This window comes from Rousettus aegyptiacus, unplaced genomic scaffold (assembly GCF_014176215.1).
Source record: "Rousettus aegyptiacus isolate mRouAeg1 unplaced genomic scaffold, mRouAeg1.p scaffold_m13_p_14, whole genome shotgun sequence".
NCBI classification, from domain to species: domain Eukaryota; kingdom Metazoa; phylum Chordata; class Mammalia; order Chiroptera; family Pteropodidae; genus Rousettus; species Rousettus aegyptiacus.
In genome coordinates this window covers 28,405,307-28,426,055 of record NW_023416289.1, presented here as the reverse complement: position 1 = coordinate 28,426,055, position 20,749 = coordinate 28,405,307, and the positions used below count along the sequence as shown (strand labels likewise).

General features: G+C 45.1%; 1 protein-coding gene across 1 annotated transcript; it reads left to right on the top strand.

The window, feature by feature from the left end:
- Positions 1-2,282: 2,282 nt before the first annotated feature.
- Positions 2,283-20,106, top strand: MTHFSD (methenyltetrahydrofolate synthetase domain containing). Its single transcript, XM_016129492.2, is given in 9 exon segments — positions 2,283-2,416; positions 6,018-6,121; positions 7,502-7,615; positions 10,360-10,473; positions 11,866-11,956; positions 14,944-15,056; positions 15,347-15,472; positions 19,280-19,750; positions 19,752-20,106. Coding segments are annotated over 9 exon segments (1,179 nt in total). The 5' UTR covers positions 2,283-2,400; the 3' UTR covers positions 19,782-20,106.
- Positions 20,107-20,749: the final 643 nt, after the last annotated feature.

Sequence of the window (20,749 nt, the reverse complement as noted above, 5' to 3'; positions counted from 1 at the left end):
AAATACCATAGACTAGATGACTTAAACAACAAACATTTATTTCTTACAGTTTGGGAGGCTGAGAAGCCCAAGATAAATGTGTCTGCAGATTAGGTGTCTGGTGAGAGCCCTCTTTCTAGTTCATAGACAGCCTATTTCCCACTGTGTCCTCAAAGGTGAAAGGGCTCTTGAGGGAGCTCTGTGTAATCCCTTTTATAAAGGCTCTGCCCTCATGACCTAATCACCTCCCACCAGCTCCACCTCCTAATACTATTGCACTGGGGATTAAATTTCAACATATAAATTGGGGGGGGGGGGCGGGGACACAAACTAGTCCATAGTAATAATGATGTGTCAATGTAGGTTCATCCATTGTCACAAAGGTACTGCTGTGGTGGGGGATGCTGACAGTGGGAGAGGTTGTGGGGGGGGGGTGGACAAGGGTATATAGGAACTCTGTAACTGCCTCTAAATTTTGCTATGAACCTAAAACTGCTCTAAAATCTAGTTTTAAAAATCCTGAAGTGACCAAATGTAAATTTATATATATGATAAAGTTTGAAGCATTTGAGTTAAAGTTCTAGAATAATTTTTCATAAGAGCCAGATAATTTCTAAGGGGTTATTTATTCTTTTAAATGCCTGGGCTTTTGGTGGGAACTTCTAACTTGAAAACTGGGTGTGAAAGAGCTAAATGCAATGTCCTTTTCTTCTGGCACCACCTGCTTTCTAAAATTGCCACTGCGTCTCATTACCATCTGGGGGACGTGCCAGGCTGGCCACCTGAGGGACTTGAGCTGTTGGTTAGCAGCCTGGTCTCTGCTCTGAGCACAGCTGACTAACAGTGAGTCCTTTACACATTTCTACTGCTAGAGCCAGGTCAATTTGCATAAAATATTTTCAACAGATCTATTGTGTTTTCCTGAAAGTAAGAAAGGACACCCAACCTCTCTGAGAGATTTCATTTTATGACCTCCTATAATGCTTTGTACTCCTTCTGCAAGCCTGGTAAAAGACATGACCACTTGCACATAGAACTAAGGCCCATTAATGTTTTTATGTATTAATGCTACGGATATCACCTAGGCATGCAGAGTAGTGACCAGGAGCCACAGATTTTCAATTAAGCACATCTGGATTACATCAGGCTTTGCCCCTTCCCAGCTGGATGACTTTGGGTAAGGTTCTTAAACATTGTGAGTCTGTTTCCTCCTCTCTAGAATGCCAGTCACATTTGCCACCTAGGGTTGTTGTGGGGATTTTATTTAGATATGACCTCTAAGGTACTTAGCCCAGGGCCTGACAGATGAGTAGCATTATTTATTACTGTCATTATGTTCTGATTAAAACAAATGGCACCGGATCAGTTCTGTGAAACCTTAAGTCGCTAGAACACGCAGAAACTCATTTTTCCTATCTGTAAAGTGGGTATTAAAATGCTTGATTATTTCACAAATTTGTTGGGAGGATTGAAGGGAGCACTGGATACATACTTTTGAAAAGTAGCTACCACTTCTTGAGTGCTTATTCAGTACCAGGCACGTTGCTAAGGGTATGCAATCACTCATAGGGAGTGGTTACTAGTGACCTGGTTCCACTGCCCCGCGCCCTCCCCTGCCCTGCCTCAATTTAGGGGAAAGGGGTTATCTTCCTTATGCACGAAGGCACAGCCAAACTCACCCTCCTCGTTCTCTCTCCCGCTAGATTGGAGCCCGGGGAAGTCATGGACTTGATTGTCCATTCAGACTCATCTCTTCCAACAGCCCTTAGATTGACTCATCCTGTGTGTTGAATGAACAAACGAATGAATGAAAATGATGCAGACGAGCAAACTTGGGCTGCCACGTTCTTTCAGTATCCAGGAAATCCAAAGGCCACAGTAAAATCTAAGGCGAGTGGGACCAAAGTGCATCCTCGAGCCGCATAGACCCAACCACTGTTTGGGCTGGGCCTGACCCCAGACCCAGTGAATTCCACTCCAGCAACCTGACATTTTAAACAGATGTCCCAGGGTGAGTCCGGTCTGTATGGTCTCAAAGGAGGAGCAATCAAGGCTGGGTTCCAGAGGAGGTGGCTTTTGGGAACCAGAAAAAATGGGATGTATTGGAATTGGAAGTGGGCCTCGACAGGCCACGGGCTTGTTCATTTCGGTAGCTACAGTGCTGGGCAAACACCGGTCGGAACATGATCTCAACGCGCGAGTCTCGCCAGCGAATCTCTCCAACTGGTCCACGGAACCGCAAGCGCATGCGCACCCTGGCCCCGTACCTGCACCACCAGGCCTGCGCCGTGATGCCACCGGCTGCAACCACAGCACCCCCACCGGCGGCCAGTGCGCAGGCGCAGGGGAGCGCGCGCGCGAGTGACGTCATCAGTTTGCACCTCCCCGACCTGAGAGGCGTCGCGGCCTGACAGCGTCGCCATGGAGTCCAGGGCGGGTGAGAAAACAGTAGGGAGACTGGCTGGCGAAGGGTAGCGGGAGAGACGAGAGGGTTTGCGGTCGCCAGAGAGACTGGCGGGTGAGGGGCAATCGGAGAGACCACCGAGGGCGGGCGGGGGGCGCGGAGAGAGCGCCAGGGATAGGGCAGAGGGACCACCGGAGAGAAGAGTCGTAGTCTGGGGTCAGCGCGGGAGGACGGCGGAACGCGAAAGGGGTGTTCCGGGTCGAACCTGCGGTGGGCTCGGACTCGGATGCCGAAGCCTGTCGGTGGAATAAAGATAATGGGAGAAGAGGAAGGAGGGCTACCTGCCAGCCAAGTGGTGGTGTCCGTGGGCCCCGTACCATTCATCACAACTACCCCCCAAAGATCTGCCCTCCATATTATCCCCACTTTACAGCAGGGGAAACCGAGGCTCACAGCTGCTGGCAGAGGCAGGACTAGACACTAATTTAACCTTAGCACTGGGCCGTTTAATCACTGTCCTCTTAACAAATGTTTTCTGCGACCTCGAATTACCAGGCATTGAGGAGGCTTGCCCCAGAGTTTCTGAGATTCAATGATTGATTGCAGGATTGCCTGGCAAAAATAATATTAGAACTCATAGTGCGCCAGGGTCTGTCAAAGCCAGGTTCCACAGCCGTGAATAAATCCATTTCTGCTCTTAATACACGTACAGCATGTAAACTGTACAGTAAACAGATGCCGCAAATACAGTGGGATGATAAGACCTTTGGAGATACCTGTGGAATGCCAGGACTGAGCTTAGGGCTAGAGGTAGAAGAATGAAACCCAAGCTGACCTGACCTGCAATAACAGAACAGGGTTCAGGAATTTCACACATTAATACATGTCATGTTTTATTATCCTAATCATTTCCTACGTTTTCATAACTTTCTGAGGGCAAGAACCTGCCCTCCTATTCTCTCCTCCCTGCCCAGTTAGCCCATTTTTTTCTAAATGAGAGTCACTCAGATGTTTGTGATTGACTATCCAGAGCAAGGGCCCAAACTTCTACATTTCTTGTGTCCCACACAGTACCCTGCACAAGTGTCGGTGATATTGTAGAACCTATGGGTTGTTAGTGAAAATGATAACTATAATAGCTTTATGATAGTTATTTCAATGTAATTGTTTCTGTTTGAGGAAAAAACAAACAAACAAACAGGGTGCTCTGCATTCCTAAAGAAAGGACTTTCAGTTGCCACTGAGTGCTAAGAGAATGTTTTCTGGGGGAGGTGGCATCTCAGCTAGTCCTGAAGGGAGAAGGAGGGACAGGACCTGGGAAGAGAGAAAGGAGAGGAAGTACCAAGGCCTGAAAGAGAGAGAGGTGGGCAGATGTGTGGGGCCAGGGACCAACAGTAGTTGAGCCACTTTTTGAATTCTCAGGAATGATGGGAGATGAGGCCAAAGTAGCCAGCAGAGCTTTGTAGCTCATTTCAGACCCAGTGACAGAGTGATCCTCAGGGCACTGGAGCAGAATGGAGGGGACACTTTCTGGAGGTGATGCCAAAGCTGAGCCTTAAAGAGTGAAGGTTCGTGGAAGGAACGGAGCTGAGCAGACTTCAGCAGAGACCAGAGGTGCAGAGTTCCCAGCAGAAAAGACAATTCCAGTGCTGGAAATCACCTGCGTGGCTCTTCTCAGGCTGACAGCAGTATAGTCTCAGTGTGCATCTTTAGAGAGATGAGTTCCCTAAGCACACCTGAGTTTGCATTTTTTATTTCTGGAGTGGTTCAGAAATCACAAGTAGAGTCAAAAGGTGGTGTTTGCACTGGACTCCAGGAGGCTCGGGTCTGGCTGTGAAAGTCCTTGTTTGCACACTGCGCCAAGGGGATCGAGGTCTCTCTTGAGGGCCTTTAGCTGTGGCCCTTATACCTTAGAACTACACATTTAACAAATTGATGGGGACCGTAAAGTATTCATCAGTAACAAAAGATTGGAAACCACCTATCACCCATCAGTAGGAGACGACTTGAATAAATTTTGACCTGGTCACATAGCGGAATACTATACAACTGCACAAAAGGATGAGGGTGCTTTTATATACCTTATGGACTGATAAAAACAACAAAATACAGAGCAGTGTGTGTAGCCATATGGATAATGCACTACCTCAGGCAGAGGAAATGAGGGCCTGTTTAAAAGTGTCTCTGTGTGAAGCCTGAGATACCTGGGGGAAAATTTATAAGAAGACACAGGTATACTGATTGTCTTAGGGGAAGGGACCTGGTACCTGGCAGACAGTAAGGAGAGAAGCTTTTCATTATAGATCCTTTCATATGTTTTCAAAATTCATTTACAAGAAGTTAAGCTTTTAGGATGTAATTTATCCACATGATTCAAAACCACAGTTTAGAAAAATGAGACCAGCTGCCAACTTCATCCCACCGGCCATGCAGGTGACTCCAAGCTCTCTCTGGCCTTTGTGTCACTTTTGAGCAACTTCTACTCATTTAGGGGAGACTGAGGACTTGAGAGGTTAAACCTGCCCTTCCTGCCCGCCAGGGTGATGAGAGGTGTACCCCAGCCACACACACAGTGTGTGGGACCTCATGTTCACAGTCTGGCTGTGTATAGTTATGTTGAATGCCATCTAAGTTCTCTGAAAGAAGCCAACTTTTCATGCTAGTGTCAGAGATGCATGTCCGTGTGTACATGTTCCTCTTGAGGCTTTCAGATGGCTTAGAGTAGGCAGATAGCACTTTTCTTCACTGGGACTTACATCTAGGCACTGCATCTGCTTCTGAGTTAGCAGTGAAAGTACACCAGTGAATGAGATTACCACGTATGAAATTCCTCACTTCATAATTCACAATGTTGGCCACATAATACATTGTTTTGAAAGTAAACCAAATAGTAGATATCAAAGTGATTTGAAACAAACTTCTGTACAAGGATATACTTTTGGACCAACAAAAGCAAAAATTCAGTGAACATTTTAAAATGTGTCTATGATTGTGCTCATTTTGTTTTTTCTATTTTAATTGGAAACTGTGCTCCACTCCACGAGGAGCACATAGTTAATGCAGATTTCGCTAGAACCATCCCCATCCAACACTTAAAGTATATTTGTTGCCTAAAGTTGCATTTCCAAATTTGGATACAGATAGGAGATTCTCACACTAAGAAGGGAGCGATAGTTGGTAATTCAAAGTAATAGCTGTTTTACAAATCACTGAGAGTCAGGGCAAGCATACTGGGTTTACAGCAAGAGTGAACTAATAACAGCTATCTCAACACTAAATAGAGTTAGATGACATTGCCTTGACAGCAGAATTTGCATCTTTAAGTGAGAACTCTAGGAATACTAGATTAAATGGTTTAGGTTGCTTCAGTTTTGTTCTGCTTCAGTTAATAGAACTGGGTTAAACATGGATTATGTTGAAATTATTCTATTTTTGAATTTCAGCAATTTGTTGTGAATATAAAACTTATCACTAACCCCGATTTACGGTGTTAGGATCAGAAGCTCTAGATCCTAGTTCGGCCTGGTAGAGACTGGAGGGTACAACTGGAAGAGGCATGCAGTAGGACCCAGGATGCATGTACTGTGGAATTTCTTTTTGCTGTATTAATCAGTCACACCCTTTGTTGTGATAGGTATTTCCAAACAGGACATTCGTGAGCAGATTTGGGACTACATGGAATCACAAAATTTAGCTGACTTTCCCCGGCCTGTTCATCACAGGATTCCAAACTTCAAGGTACTGGGATATTCAAAAAGAAGGCAGGACATTCCTAAATGAATGACATTAGTAATACAGTTACCATTCTGCTTCATCTGTGGTGTATTCAAATTCAGTGAAGAGTGAGTGGTGGTGTGAAGTCCAAACCACTAGGCCACAGTGTTTTTGTGTTTTGAGACACCTCATCATGTTCCTTAACCTTCAATCTCAGGGCCTCTTGCCTTTCTGTGCAGGGTGGGTTGGTTGGTTGTGTCTTGCCATGAGGTGGTTGCTCAGTCTGCTGTTTATCATTTGATGCAAAGTGAAATGTTTATCCTGGCAGGAAGCATGTTATTGTTGTGGTGCCTTTTCACAAAACTGGTTCCCTAAGGATAGTAAGGGTGACGCACTCTGAGAGGGAGCCCCACCGCTAGCACCTTTGGAAAGAGGAAGGTCTCACCAGCCCCGATGACTCTGGGCCTCAGTTTTTCAACAGTTCAGGATAGAGGATAATCAAAGATGTCTGTTTATGATGGTATTAATAGAAAAAAGTTTGCTTGAAAGAGGCAGCATACACAGCACATAATCTTTAGCATCCATGTTTTCCAAGAGAAAGAAAGTGATTTTTGAAAATATGCTGATTGTTCCCTCAGACCCAAAGGATGTGGCCTGTTTGCTTGCCATCACCCCCACCCACCCCTCGTTTTGGCTAGGCTTTCTCTCCCTAGCCTGGCATCTAAGAAGCATACCCCAGGCCCTTCTAGTCCTCAGCTGAGCTGGTTCCGAGGCCATCCTGTCCCTTTGAAAAACAGTTCTTTTAGATGGTTTTTGTTGCTACTCTGTTTTGTTTTAATGCCTGTTACTCCAGAAAGAGAAGTGTACATGGAGTACAGGGAAAAGATGAGAGATAAACAGAATCAGTAGTAATCTTTGAAAGGGAATCAACTAGGAGAGGGATGGGGGTTCTGGGTTAGTGCTCTAACCTTGATTTATATGCTGTTTTGATTTAGGTGGTGGTCGTACAAGTGTGTTCATTTTGTGAAACTTAATCAACTTAGGCACTCATGATTTGTACACTTTCTGGAGTAATAAATTGGGGCTAGACCAGCTTTCTCAACCCCTTTTCCCTAACCGCTTATTTTAGATGTTTCTTTGGGTGATTCTTAAATCTTGTTTCAGAATTAGCACTTCCGCCTATCTGGATGGGTTGCTGGAGCAAACTGCTCAGGCTGCAGTTGTCCTCTCAGTAACATGCAATTGCATTTAAAAACAGGGTGCTTCTCATGCTGCTGAGCATTTCCCACGCTTGCAGGCGTTCAAAATGGCCAGAACCATTAAAGTCAACCCTGATGCTCCCCAGAAAAATGCTCGCTTCTTCGTCCTCGAAGTAAGTGCAACTCTATCTGTTTGCCTAACCAGGGCTCTTATCTGGCTTGCCAAAACATCAAAGACCTAGAGGTTTTTACCAGAACGCAGGAAGTTAAAGTGGATCCCGATAAACCGCTGGAAGGTGTTCGGCTGTTGGCACTGCAGGTAATCCCATTTCCTGAGCCAGAACCCTGCCACTGACAGGAAGGCAGTCTCCAGGTGGCTGGTAAATGTGTGCAATACTGTATTTGGGAGGGTGTGCTTCTGACTCATTCCCCTGTCGAACATGCCCTAGAGTTGTTTTTTCCAGGAATAGTCCAGAGGTCTTTTGGCTGTTCAGCAGGCAGTCAGAAATCCTGAGTGTTTCTAAATTCAAAGAAAAATAAAGGATATTAAAAACAATGACAGCGAAGCATTCTCAATTTCGATGTTCTTCATTAGCAAAGAAAGATGACAATATGTTTATTTCCTTGTGCCTCATTTGTAATATTACAATTCTTTAAAAGCGAGTAAGAAATCTGATAAATGTGTTCCTAAAATATTTAAATTTGAATGGTGTTTCTTAAATATGTATGCCCCTTTTCAAGAAAAGAAATTTCCACACGGTTGGCTTTAAATAATTTCTTATAATTCAATAAGTATAATCATAAAACTTGATATACATTTTAGTGCTTGTGGCTCTTACGGTACTATAAAACCAAAAGAAGCATATAAATTAAATATAGACAAAACTATAAAAGTAATACTATGCAAACAACAGCACTAAATTTATGTAATTGGTAATGTTCTTTTTTCAAATATGGTCCTGAATGTTAGCAGGATCTTCGGGATTCTGCCTTATGCTGCCATACCTCGGGTGGTAACTCGGTTCTCCCACGACTCCTGAGAAGCCTCAGTTATGCAGGGCACCTTTCATCCTTTCTGGTAAAGTGACTACCAGAAAGGAATTTTACAGGGAACAAAGGGGGCTTTAGGAATTCTGCTCTGGTCCTTTCAACTATCTCGTTTAGGAGAGCTGCTGTCTTCTGTTTGCGGTTCAACCCCAAGAGGGGCCTCCAGTTTAGACTCTTCTGGAAGCATTCTTTCGTATCAGCCTTATTTCCCCAGTCAATAAATCACTTTAATGAACTATAGAGGTAATAATCGAAGCAGCAGCAATGAAGGACCCACAGTGGGCAGGTATTGCACAGTGTGACCAAAGTCAGCTCTCTGCATGTGAGGTTCAGGGTGGTCTTACCTGTCAGCCCCTCAGAGCACAAAATCAGAGATCTTGAATGTGTTGGAGATTTTGCACTTAGCCAAGACAGCCTGTGAGAGGAATGTAGCCAGATGGCAGGATGGAATAACTGAGTCCTCATTGTCACTTCATGTATTCAGGGGAAATAAACAGCGGTGCTGTATTCCAGGCTCTGTGCCAGGTGCAGGGACATAGTGGTGAAAAAGATACAATGACACATGTGGCCCCTATGCTCTAGGACTACAGGCTCATTCATCAGTGGTTTCTGAAAACTTTAGTGGGTTAAGAATCATGAAGGAAGCAGATAAAACTGCAGGTTCCTCAGTTTCACCTGAGTGCAGGCAGGGATGGCGGTAAACACGGCCACAGACCACACCTGGGGATGCAGCGGCCTGTGCTTGGGGATGCACAGCTTCCCAGGCCTTGGCTCGGTTTCTGGAGTCTGTTTAATAAACACCTGATGGTGCTTGATAACCACTGGCCCGGCAGCAGTTGCCAGCCCTGGCTGCACGTTAGTATCCTCTAGGGAGCTTTGAAGATGATCTGTTGCCAATGTCAGGTTCCGAATCAGAGACTCTGAGTGGGTCTGGACCTTAGTAAGTCTGAAAGCTCCCTAGGTGATGCTAACATACAACTAGGGTTGAGATCCACTGAGCTAAAGGTTGAGCAGCTTCTGGAAAACAGGGAGTAACAGAATTAATCTGCAGTACACCAGAGTCATCTGGAGACTGCAAATGAAATGAACCCAAAACTCTTTAACACTCAAAAGGAAAATAGTATGTGGTTATTACTTGTGTTGAAATACTCCTCCTTCGTGGTTAAAAAAACCTTTATTTAAGTAAGCCAAACTCATTTTATAGGTCTTTTATTGGTCTCAGGTTGCCATTTCCTGCACAAAAACTAAAACATTTTTCACACAAAAGGTTTTATAAATTTTATGATTGCCTTATGGCCTGCCCGCCCCTTCATGATCTGCAAAAGGACTCTTGGGCAGTGGCTCTCCTGAAGGACCTGGTGGGCTTGTTAGAACAGATTGCTGGGCCCACCCCCAGGGCTCTGATCATTTCTAACAAGTGCCCAGGGCTTGCTGTGGCCACTGCCCAGGGCCCCCACTTTGAGAAGCCCTGTGTCCTCTGGCACTCACAATCTGAGAACGAAATAGAAGAAAAGGCTGTTGACACAGGTCAGTATAAATATTGATTATAACGAGTGCTGATCTCTTAGACTGTGATTTATGAATAGCAAACTAGATATAAATTTATAATGGAATATTTTTTAATGTAGATATGCTATGCCAGTTTCAAATTAAAACACTAATCGTATAGTACTTAATGCTGAGAACAGGGGCACAGGAAAGTTAATGGTTGGAAGTTTTATGAGAACAGAACTTTGGATTTGTGTTGTCATTTTTTACCTGTAACTATTTTCAATGGCATGTAAAGTAGAATTAGTGAGTTTAATGAACACCCTGCCTCTTTCATCCTAAGTCCAGGCAGAGTAGTGGCTCTAAGTAAATTGACACCCACACATTATTTACTTGTTTGCAAACAAGTAACTTCATTGGCAGACACCGAAAGTGCAGACAGTAGTAACTTGGTTCTGTTCCTGAAAAGTTAGTATACGCAAGAAAATTCCTGTTTCATTTTGTAATTCACTGTCTTTTTTTTTGAAGAGCAAAAAAACGTTGTTGGTTCCAACACCACGACTGAGAACAGGGTTATTTAATAGGATCACACCGCCGCCTGGGGCAACGAAAGACATGCTGAGAAAATGTGCCACCTCTGAGGTAAGTACGAGAAGCAAGTCACCAAGGAAAGAACTGTTCTTGGCTGCAGCTTCTGGTGAGTTAGAATTCTGTAAAATATACCACAAAGTTTGAAATTTACTTTTAACAAAATCAAATGAACAGAGGTGATAGAGTATTCAGCAATCATGTCATGAAGAGAGCCAACTAGAAAAACTGTGACTACGTGGATTCCATTTTTGTCACTTAGTTTTTATTTTGCACTAAGTTGGCAAATTGTAAATTCTTTGTTAAAAAAGAAAAGGGAAAACAAGTTATCTGGTACTCTGCCGCCCTCTAGTGTTAATATGTGATATTTAGTGCTCAGTATTTTTTCAAATGCCTCCAAGGCAGTAAAGGACATGGTAGACTTTCCAAAATATGTTCAATTGGAATGTGCCTCACCAGTTCTAAATTAATGACTGCTGTCAGCTCACCGAGGCTGCCACGCACTGAGCCCATTAAAACAGAGCTAGAGACAAGGGTCTGGACGTGGGATACTGCCTCCGTACCCACTGAGATTGAGAAAAGATAGGCTTTCCCGCAGTAGGTGCACCATGGGCTGATGACTGATTTGACAGGAGGCCCCAAACTAATCCCATGTATTGATCCTGTAAGCAACTTGTCATACTCGTAGACAGGGACCAATACCACACCCAGTGATCCGCTTCTGCTGGGTACTGCTCTGTAATGTCCCAGTCTGGTTTCTGAGATTTACCTGTAGCCCTCATCAAAATTGTGACCATATCGACCTCCCCATTTGTTAAATACAGGCCTCCATTTGTTAGTATATATGGGTGCATTTTGCTGGCGTAAGTAATATTTCAGAAGTGAGTGTGCTATACATGAAGATAATACCCTCTAGCATTTCATACTTAATTACTATGTCACATACGTTTACTGACCATGCCTTAGGTGAAAAATGCTTTACCTCTGTGATCTCATTTCATTTTAACATCAGTCTGATGAGGCTGGGGATGGTGTACCTATCTTGAAGATGAAGAAATTGAAGCTCAGAGAGCTTCCTTCTGCTGAGGTCAAAGGGCAGAGACATCTGGACCCAGTTTTGTGTGACTCCTTTGAGCTTCTTCTGCATCATGGAAAAAATGATTTGCTAAATATTATGAAATTAATATTCTATCCATTTTTGCTGTCAGTTCCTCCTGGTGTCTTTCCTGGGAAAGAAATCATGGGAAATTTTCCTAAAATGGTTTCTGAGCCCTGGTTTTCCTGAAATGCCATTTCCGCAATGCCTCGCATTTGTTGTAGGCCTGTGTGTGTATTTGCTTCTTGTAGGAGATTCTTCAGAGCCTCAGTGCTCCTTGCCTGCGAATTATGAGGTGAGGCAGCCACTCGCTGCTGGCAGAGCTTACAAGTCCGCGTCTGTGTCCATAGGGTGTGAAGAACTACAGTGTTCCCGTGGGCTTGGACTCCAGGGTCCTTGTGGACTTAGTCGTGGTAGGGTCCGTTGCTGTTTCTGAAAAAGGTAAGATTAAAAACAGCAACTTTCAGACGGGATCCCTTACCCTGCAGCTTACTGTTCCACCAGCTCTCTGTTCATCTTTTAGATGTTGACGGTGAGTGATTTCAGCTTCTTGGGCGCATGCCTAGAGAGTTAACTCTGCCCCTCCCATTCCTGGCCCCACTCAACATCTTCATAGTATTTTCAGTCTTCTCAATGGGAAAAATAAAGGGAGATAATCTGTCTTCAGGTGGTGAAAGATTGTTCCTCTGTTCTTAAGTTAACTGGAACTGGAGCTGAATTTATTTGCAGAATGTCAGTAAATAGTTGGTTTGGGAGAGCTTCCAGTGTATGAAAAAACATTAGGTTCTAAACCTTGTTTTTGTTATGAAGCAGCAGCTCCTGGACAACATGCAGTGCCCCGAGCCTGCCTGCGAGGCCCGGTGCTTTGGCATGCAGGCAGGTGAGCAGCACTTGGCTTCTGTGGTCCCTGAGGTACCCGCAATATCTCTTCCCCCTCTGCACTGCTCTTCTCCAGATGAAGTTTGATGCTCTTTGAACACAATCTGCTTATTCTTCAGTGGGATCAGTGGTTCCAGATGGGATCAGCCCATTGCAGACCTGCGCTCATACTGTGAGATTTGAGGCCCCCTTTATAGAGGAAAAAAGGAGAAACCATCCTAGGATGCCCAACCCCACATCTCTCTTTTTGAAAATTATTCAGTTAATGCTAAGTTCTTTTTTCAAGAAAGGTACCCAGTAGATAGATAGTTGGTAAGAGATGATCTAAATCATTCGTTTCAGACCTTGAGCATTGTGTTTTTAAATGCTGGCCCTTAATATCTTAACCTTAAATTTACTTTCTTTCCCCAACTCTCACTCTGAGCTAGTATGTGAGATGTAATTCTTCATTCTTTGCTTTCCGTGTGCCCAGTTACAGATGCTACATCTGTGTCATCAGATGGGTGCACATGAGCACGTGACTTCGCATGCCTGCTGTGGGCCAGGGGCCAGGCTGGCACAGTAGTCTCTGTCCTGAGCCCATAGCGAGTGGGAGGAGCAGACACAATAGCTGAACTGCCGTGAGATGTGCTCGGTGTTAGAAGTGGAGGTTAGGTAGACATCGTGGGGTCAAAGGAGGGACCTAAGAGCTTCAAGCGGGGCATCACCTCAGAAGTGACTTCAGGACTAGTTCTTGCATGCCAAGTGTTTTTGAGGCAGGTAGAGCAGTGTGTTTGTGTAGCAGAGCCCTCTGGTGGTTTGGGCCGGCTTTCCTGAGGCCCTGAGGCCAGGTGACTGGGATTTGGGCTATACTCTTCTGGCAATGGGAAATTAGCAAAGATTTCTTCTTTCAAAAAATCATCAGTAGTTTTCACTTTGGGCTCGTGATATATGAAGAAAAACAGTGTTTTGTAAATGTCACCATCCAGATAACCTCCTGTTTAAAACAAAATCACCATGCATATGTTTGGAAACTTTGGATGACACAGAAAGCATCACCTCTGCACTTTCCTTCCTCCTTTCCCCAAACACCCACTGTCAGCAGTTCCTTGTGTTGGTCCACATAAACACCAGCAGCATGTGAGACACAGGTACTGCATGCATTCTGTGTGTGTGGGCAGGGGGAGGTTGTATATTCATCCTGTGTCTGTTTTCACAGCAGAGACAGCAACACTTAACAATGCTCTGTGCCCTGCCAGGTGATGTATCTCCAAGGTCTTTGCCCGTCAGTGCAGATGGCTTGGCCTCCTTTTGTAGAATAGGCCTGACTTAGGGGCATTTAAGTTATCTCCAGGGTTTGGTTTTGGTTTTTCCCTTAGCAATAATGCTAGAATTAGATGCTGTCTCATCTCATCATGAAGTCTGGGTGTGTCTTTGGGGACTCTCCATGGGATAATTCCTAGGAGAGGAATTGTGAACCACAGGGTAAATTTTAAATCCTGGTGGATGTTGCCAAATTACCCACAGAAAGGTTGCCCACCTCACATCCCCAGCACCACATGCCTTGCCTCTCTCTGCACATCCTTGTTAATAACTAGAATCATCCAACTTTAATTTTTTTACCTGTCTGATAGTGAAGACTGGCATTTTGTTAGCCTTTCGATTTGCATTTAGTTATTAGTGCAGTTGAACATTTCTCATACGTTTGCTGCTTCCCTGCCTGACTCTTCATATCTTTTGCTATTTTTCTGTTGAATTGTCTTTCCCTCTTCTGTTTGCTTGCATGACTGGAGGCTATTAATTGTAAAAGTAGCATGATTATATCTGCTTCTAAGAAGGACACAGGAGTAAGGAAGCTCAAACTCTGGGTGGTGATGCTGATACTGCTGTTTAATGGGAGTCAGACCGTTTCCCCTGTCAGGACTTCCTGCCGAGGGGGCTGTTTAGACTCATTTGGGAGCCAGAAGGCATTTTATTATTTGCTGTCTCGTTTTATTCTTTTCTCTTGCGCAGCTTCAGATAATTCCTTTGTTCTGTTGCCATTTACAAATTTGCAAAAAAAGTGCTAATACTGCTTAAACCATTTCTGGTTTAGGAACTGTAGGATTGAATTGGGTAGCTATTCAGTGCTTTTTAAAAGATAAGGCTGTGCCATCTTAAATCACATGTTCCTGGCATTAGAGTTTTTATTTTTCTTTTAAGGGACTTAGATGAAAAAGATATTGCCTTTAGTTGGAAGTTGTTCTTAGTCTTTTTAAAAACTACTCTTTTATTACTTTTAAGTATAGTCCTGCTAACAAAAAGCTCAGTTTCCTTTTGTAGTATGTTTAAAAGGTTTGACGTTTACTTCGTTGTGTGTTAACCACTGCACATATTCAGTATTGTTGTTCTCTTTGGCTCTGTAAGTCCATTTTCGGTGGGCTGCCTGTGAGATTACTATGAAAATTTCTATGGAAGGGCCAGGGATATTGGGTCCAAGTTTGTCCTTTATGTTGCGACATAATGAAAAATTTACTTCTGATGACTGCACAGACCCTACAGAGATATTGATTCTCTGCATTGTCTCTTAGGCTGGAGACTTGGGAAGGGAGAAGGTTATGCAGATCTTGAATATGCCATGATGGTGTCGATGGGAGCAGTCAGCCAGGAGACGCCAGTGGTTACCATTGTCCATGACTGCCAGGTGCATCCTGTGGCCAAGCAGAGCCACTCCTGAGAAAATGAGGGGGAGGGAGGGACAGACGGAGAGGGAGAGAGAGAAGGGAGAGAAAGAGACAGAGGCTAGTCTCTGCCTTCACTCTGTGCCGCATCGTGAGCGGTGTTGATCAGCTGGGGCTGGATTCGTTTAGTGGCGCGGCAGCTGGGCCTCCCACAGTGGGTTTAGGGGAGCATCGTCTTCCCACTGAGCAGTGCAGTGAACGCAACTGGGGTCGTATTCCTTATCAGCTCCTTTTCCCGCTTCTGTTCAACCAGGTCATTGACATACCTGAAGCGCTCCTTGAGGATCATGATCTCACAGTGGACTATATTCTCACTCCAACGAGAGTCATCGCCACGGGGTGTGAGCGCCCAAAGCCAACAGGAATCACATGGTCCAAGGTGGGTCACTATGTGGCATCAAGGGCAGCCACAGTATCCTGTGGCCAGCTCTGGGCTGTAGCTTAGAAGCATCTCCTCTTACTGGTTGGCTGTCCCCAGACCTGGTGTGCTGGTACATTAGAGTTACCATGAGCGTTTGAACAGTTCAGCTCCTGCATGACTATCTCCAGGTGTGGGCCTGTGAACCTACTTTGCAAAGCTGTGGGATTCTGATAAGCAGCCAGGTTTAAGGTCTCCTGCTACAGGACACCCAGCTGCAGACATTGGAAGTGACCAAATTTCCTAGGAGGGCGGATACTTTAAATCTGTTTGCCACCTGGTTTATAACATCATACTTAAGAGATACTATAATTGGAAAGCTAACGGATGCTTCAAGGCGTGAATGACATCTCTGGAAGACAACACATTTTCTGGCTTCATGCTCTTCTCGCGAGTATGCTTATTCTGCAGAATTATTTCACCTTGAGCATTCGGAGGAAGCTCAAAGCATTTTCATCAGTGAATAAGCTTTAGTCTCAGGCAAGAGAACTAATTTTGGTAGAAGTTGTATTTTACATCAGAAATACTTCTTGTATTTCTGTGTATCTCTGTCAGCAACTGCTCAAACACACCCTAGTATTTCAGAACGAGAGGGATTTTAAAGATCACCCATCCCAGTCTCCTTATCTCTAGTCAAGCAAAGTGTGAGCCAGAAAGAAAGCAACTTAGCCAAAATTGCAAAACCAGTGTGTGGCTGAGATGAGGTTAGAACCCGAGTCCTCTTTTTGGGTTAGCAGCAGACACCTTGAGAGTCAGATTTCTGATTTGTATTGGACTTAGCCTGTATTCCTAGAGGATGGGTTTTTTTAATTTAATCATTAAAGAGAATATGTATTTATAAGTGACTGACATCTGTAGGCTTCATCGAGGTGTGATTGTAGCATATAAAAGAAAATCAAATTTTCTTTATACTATTTTTTTAGTCACAGAAAGGCAGAATATTTTTTTATGTTTTATGAACAAGCAGAATTTTTTGTTTCACATGGCAAGTTGACGAAATATAACAAATGTTCCTAATTGCCAGCCAGAAAAAACAGTAGCCCTGCTGTGGACCTGTCCCGAGTATGAATTACAGCCCATCCAGTTGGCTCCCAGAGGCCTTTCTGTCATCTGTGGGATGGCAGTCAACCCGAGCCGCTCCACAAAGAGTACAGGAATGGCAAACAGCTGGCAGAAGACACCTCATAGTCGGGGAGATCTTTCCACTTAGAACTCGTGGGGGCATGTGGAAGAGTGCACTGACGTTAGCTCTGTCGTTCCTCGCCCAGTAAGCATATTGCTCTTGAAGCAAGCAATTTTACGGAAAAGCCATGCATTTGTGCATTTCCATGTCCAAAGATCCCTTTGCATGTGCCACTGTGGCAGTGCTGTAGATTTTTAGTTCGTTTATAGTGTGTCATTATTCTTCAGGTGATTCAGTGTGTACACGTGCCAGCCCTGTGATGTGTGCAGAAGGACGTATTTTTGCTTCATACAATGTGTTAAAATGGATTTCTTCTGCCTGCGTGGGTCAGGTTTCCTGAGAACACTTATTTCTGCATGAGGGAGCTCTGTGGTTCCACTGGGCAAAAGTACACGGGAGTTATAGCACTTCAGGGTGGTCACCTGGCAGAGACAGCTCTGGAGTGGGCACCGGCAGAAGTGTGGTATTTACCAGGAGGCGAGGCTGCCAGTGCCCACTGCTGCTTCTTGCAGTGAAATAACATTCAGTTCTTCCACATATAGTCAAACTTTTTTTCTGATTGTAATTGTAGTTTTTAATTTGATCTTCCTTTCTAAATAGAAGATCTAGTAACTTAAGAAATCCTTAAGAATCTAATTATGACCAGTTTAAATTGGTTTTTAAATATTGCAAAGAACACAAGAACCTGAATTCTTTAAGAAAGTGGAGCCAGGACACGGGAAGGAGTTGGATTGGCTAGACTTAGACCATCTTTGGGATCTTTTGGGACCCAGAGCCTCTATGGTACTGGTCTGTGAGTTTAGTCTCTTTTGAATGAATCGATTCAAAAAAAATTGGAGAGGGACAAGTGACAAAATATTCCCTTTGATTAGAAAAGAGTAGTCACATCTCGTAGATATTTCAATGGCATAGACATGATTTTTGTTTCTCTTTTCTTTGTGTCTGGACAATGGGCAACACTATAAGGAGCAAGTCCTTCTCTGCCCAGTCTTTCTATTGAAGCTGAGCGTCTGAAGACAGAATGGATGAGTGCCACCCGCAGAGGCTTCTGACATGGCCATGCGAGGGGACAAGGGCAGTGTCCAGTTGGAGAGGGCTCTGACCCACAGAAAAGGCTTTGCTGAGGTGGAAAGTGTTATGTACTTTGCATTGGGAGAGAGAACCAGGTACTAAATTAATGAGGATTAAGAGCCTTTAGGTTTGTGAGAGGGCCCTTGACTATTCTTAGGTGTTTGTGTTTCTTTAAATCTTACTCTAATTCATTGATTTTTAACGTGGGCCTGGCGTGCTTCTTGTGGTTTAGAAGTCCATGAAGAGACATTGGGAAATTGTACACAGAATCGTTGGGGAGTCCTGGGGAGGGAACTTCAGGTTCTCTTGAATGTCCCTGAGACTCTGCCACGGATAAGGACCATGCTTTAAGTTACATATGATTCTGAATATAATGAGAAAATTGATATTAGTCAAATTATTTTTGTAGAAAAATTGTACCTACCTCATGTGCTGATCTGTACCCTGATGTACCAACAACCGTGGGAAGCCTCGTGTCTGGACCAGTGCACTTCTCTCTGTAACTGTGATCGTTTACAAGCTTTGTGCCCGAGGAAAGAAAGCATGGTTAAAGAGTGAGGATCGCCAAAAAGGACTAAAGAGTGTTTTTGGTTCCTCTTCTGCCTCTCAATTCCTCTGACAGGATGAGGCTAATTCCACCCTGGGCTCAGTTGTCCAGGCTCAGCCTGACCCAACAGGTGGCCCCAGCGTCGCTTCCCCCCGGGACGGAGCCAGCAGCCTCCACACTGCAGGCTGCCTCCAGCCCATTCTGTCCCGTTCAGGCAGGCTCTGGGGTTGAGCCTCATTTAATAGGACCCCTTCCGCCGACTTTGTTAGCAGGTTTCAGGAAATATTTGTTGATTGATTAGGCCAAAAATGCCCTTTGTATAGAAGGGAATTAATATTTTGCATAGTACGTATGTATTTTAGGCTCATTGCTAGAACTGTTTTCAAAGGTGGCATTCCGTTTCACGTTTGCCTGTTTCCATAGTTTCAGTGACACCTTGAAAGGGTTGGTCTCTGAGAAATATTCCTTCAGCGAGGGAGTGGAGAGGAGGAAGAAAGCTGTGGCTTATTAAAGACCCCATTCCTCCCAAGAGCATAGATTGGGGTGGGGACAGGTATGGAGGCAGAAACTCCCCATTATCCTAGGATGCCACCAGAGGAGTTGCCATTTGTGACCCTGTAACCCTCATACTAATGATCTTAGCTGCTACCCCTCTGTATAAGAGGCCTTCGTTTTTCTGCTTTCTGGGCCTCTAGGAAAGTAGAGAAAGCTCTCTATTCTTGACACCTGAGCTCTCTTAAGCCAGGGGATGTCAAACTACTGATTAAGACAGTGGGGGACCCACATCACAGATGACCAGGTGGGACCACTCTCATCTAATCCATTGGTGTATGTGGCAGATGGAGACGGCTGCCAAGAGCACATGTGGCAGAGGCCTCTGTGAGACTTTGATGTCTTCTCTCTCATGACTAAATTGTAGTCCCTTTTGGACACCCCAAGAATAACTGGAACTGCCTTACTTTTTCAGATCAGCTGTGAGATGATGAGGAAAATCCCAGTTCTCAGGAGCCTTCATTACCGAGAGAAGCAGCGGGGGAAGGATGTCACACTTCAGGATGAGCACCAGCGTCTTCTGGAAACCTGCAGCCAGCAGACAGCGCCCCCGAGCGCTGTCAGGAGACCCTGGAACCCACCCCAGCTGGAGCCAAGTTCCGTGCAGGGGGAGGATGTGCCTTCTAACACTGTTTATGTTGGGAACCTCCCCTGGGATACCCGAGTGAGTGAGCTGAAGCGAGCCCTCAGAGAACGTGGCACAGCCCCGCTGCGGCTGACCTGGCAGGGCCCACAGCACCGGGCCTTCCTCCATTACCGGGACCCGGCCTCAGCCCAGCAGGCCATCTCCTGCTTGCAGGGCTTGCGCCTGGGCACCAGCACCTTGAGGGTGGCACTGGCCAGGCAGCAGAGGGCCAGCGACCTAGCAGGTGACGGTGCTAGAGAAGCCACATCCTGAACATTACACGACCATCTGACCCGAGATAACATCCCACCCCGGTTCCTGTGGAGCTCCAGATGCCTGCATAGCAGGGCACAGTAAAGCTGTCCCTGCATGAGCTGCTTCGACAAAGTGCTGTCTTTTCTAGGAAGTCACAGCCTTCAGTTACTGCCCGGTGATCTGACGAGTAAGAAAATCAGCCAGTAATACATTTAGGAGGCTGAAAACTCGATGTGTTCAGTTCTGGTTTATCAAGGTCCTTTAACCTGTTGGCTGTCATAGCTGTGCTGCTTTCTCTGTAGAGAAAGCTGTTCTGAGGGGACTAAGTGAACAATAAACAAGTGACTAAATGGTGACGGCGATTTAGGAGAATCTGAGTCTGGATTTGAGGGGAGTGGAAGATTAAGAGACGATCAGCAGAGGATCCTGCCAGGAGAGGCCCTGGCAGGGACCAAATGCAGGAGCATAGTGGACAAGACAGTAAGTGCCCTCATGCCTCAGGATCCCTGGCCTGGCACTACTGGACAGGGACAGTTATATCTGAATTGCAGAAGCTGAGTAGTTCAGCCCCCTGGGTTCAAAACACTTGTCTCAATTCAGTCCTGGTGTCAGAGATGGAAAGCGGATCCAACGTGGACCCTTGGTTGAGTGGGGTCACCTCTGTTCCCTCCTTTCTAGCATGACTCCTCCCTGTGGGCGAACACCCTTTCACTCTCTGCTCGCGACAGCGGCCCCTGCACACAGCAGGAAGCACTGTCCTGTAGGTGATACTGGCTTTGGAAAGTGCGTCATCCAGGCCTACATCACAGAGTCCTGCAAACGCGCACACACATTTGCCCAATGCCTTAGGTTTTTCGTTTTTTTCCTCCAGTTTCTTGTTCCTAAAATCAGGCTGGATTTTGGCTGAACTATACTTTCTGAACAGAAGTGCTGTTGCAGTTGAACCTGGGCAAAAAGTCAAAATAAGCATTTAAGTAGAGATTTTATTTTTTCAAATGTACATGT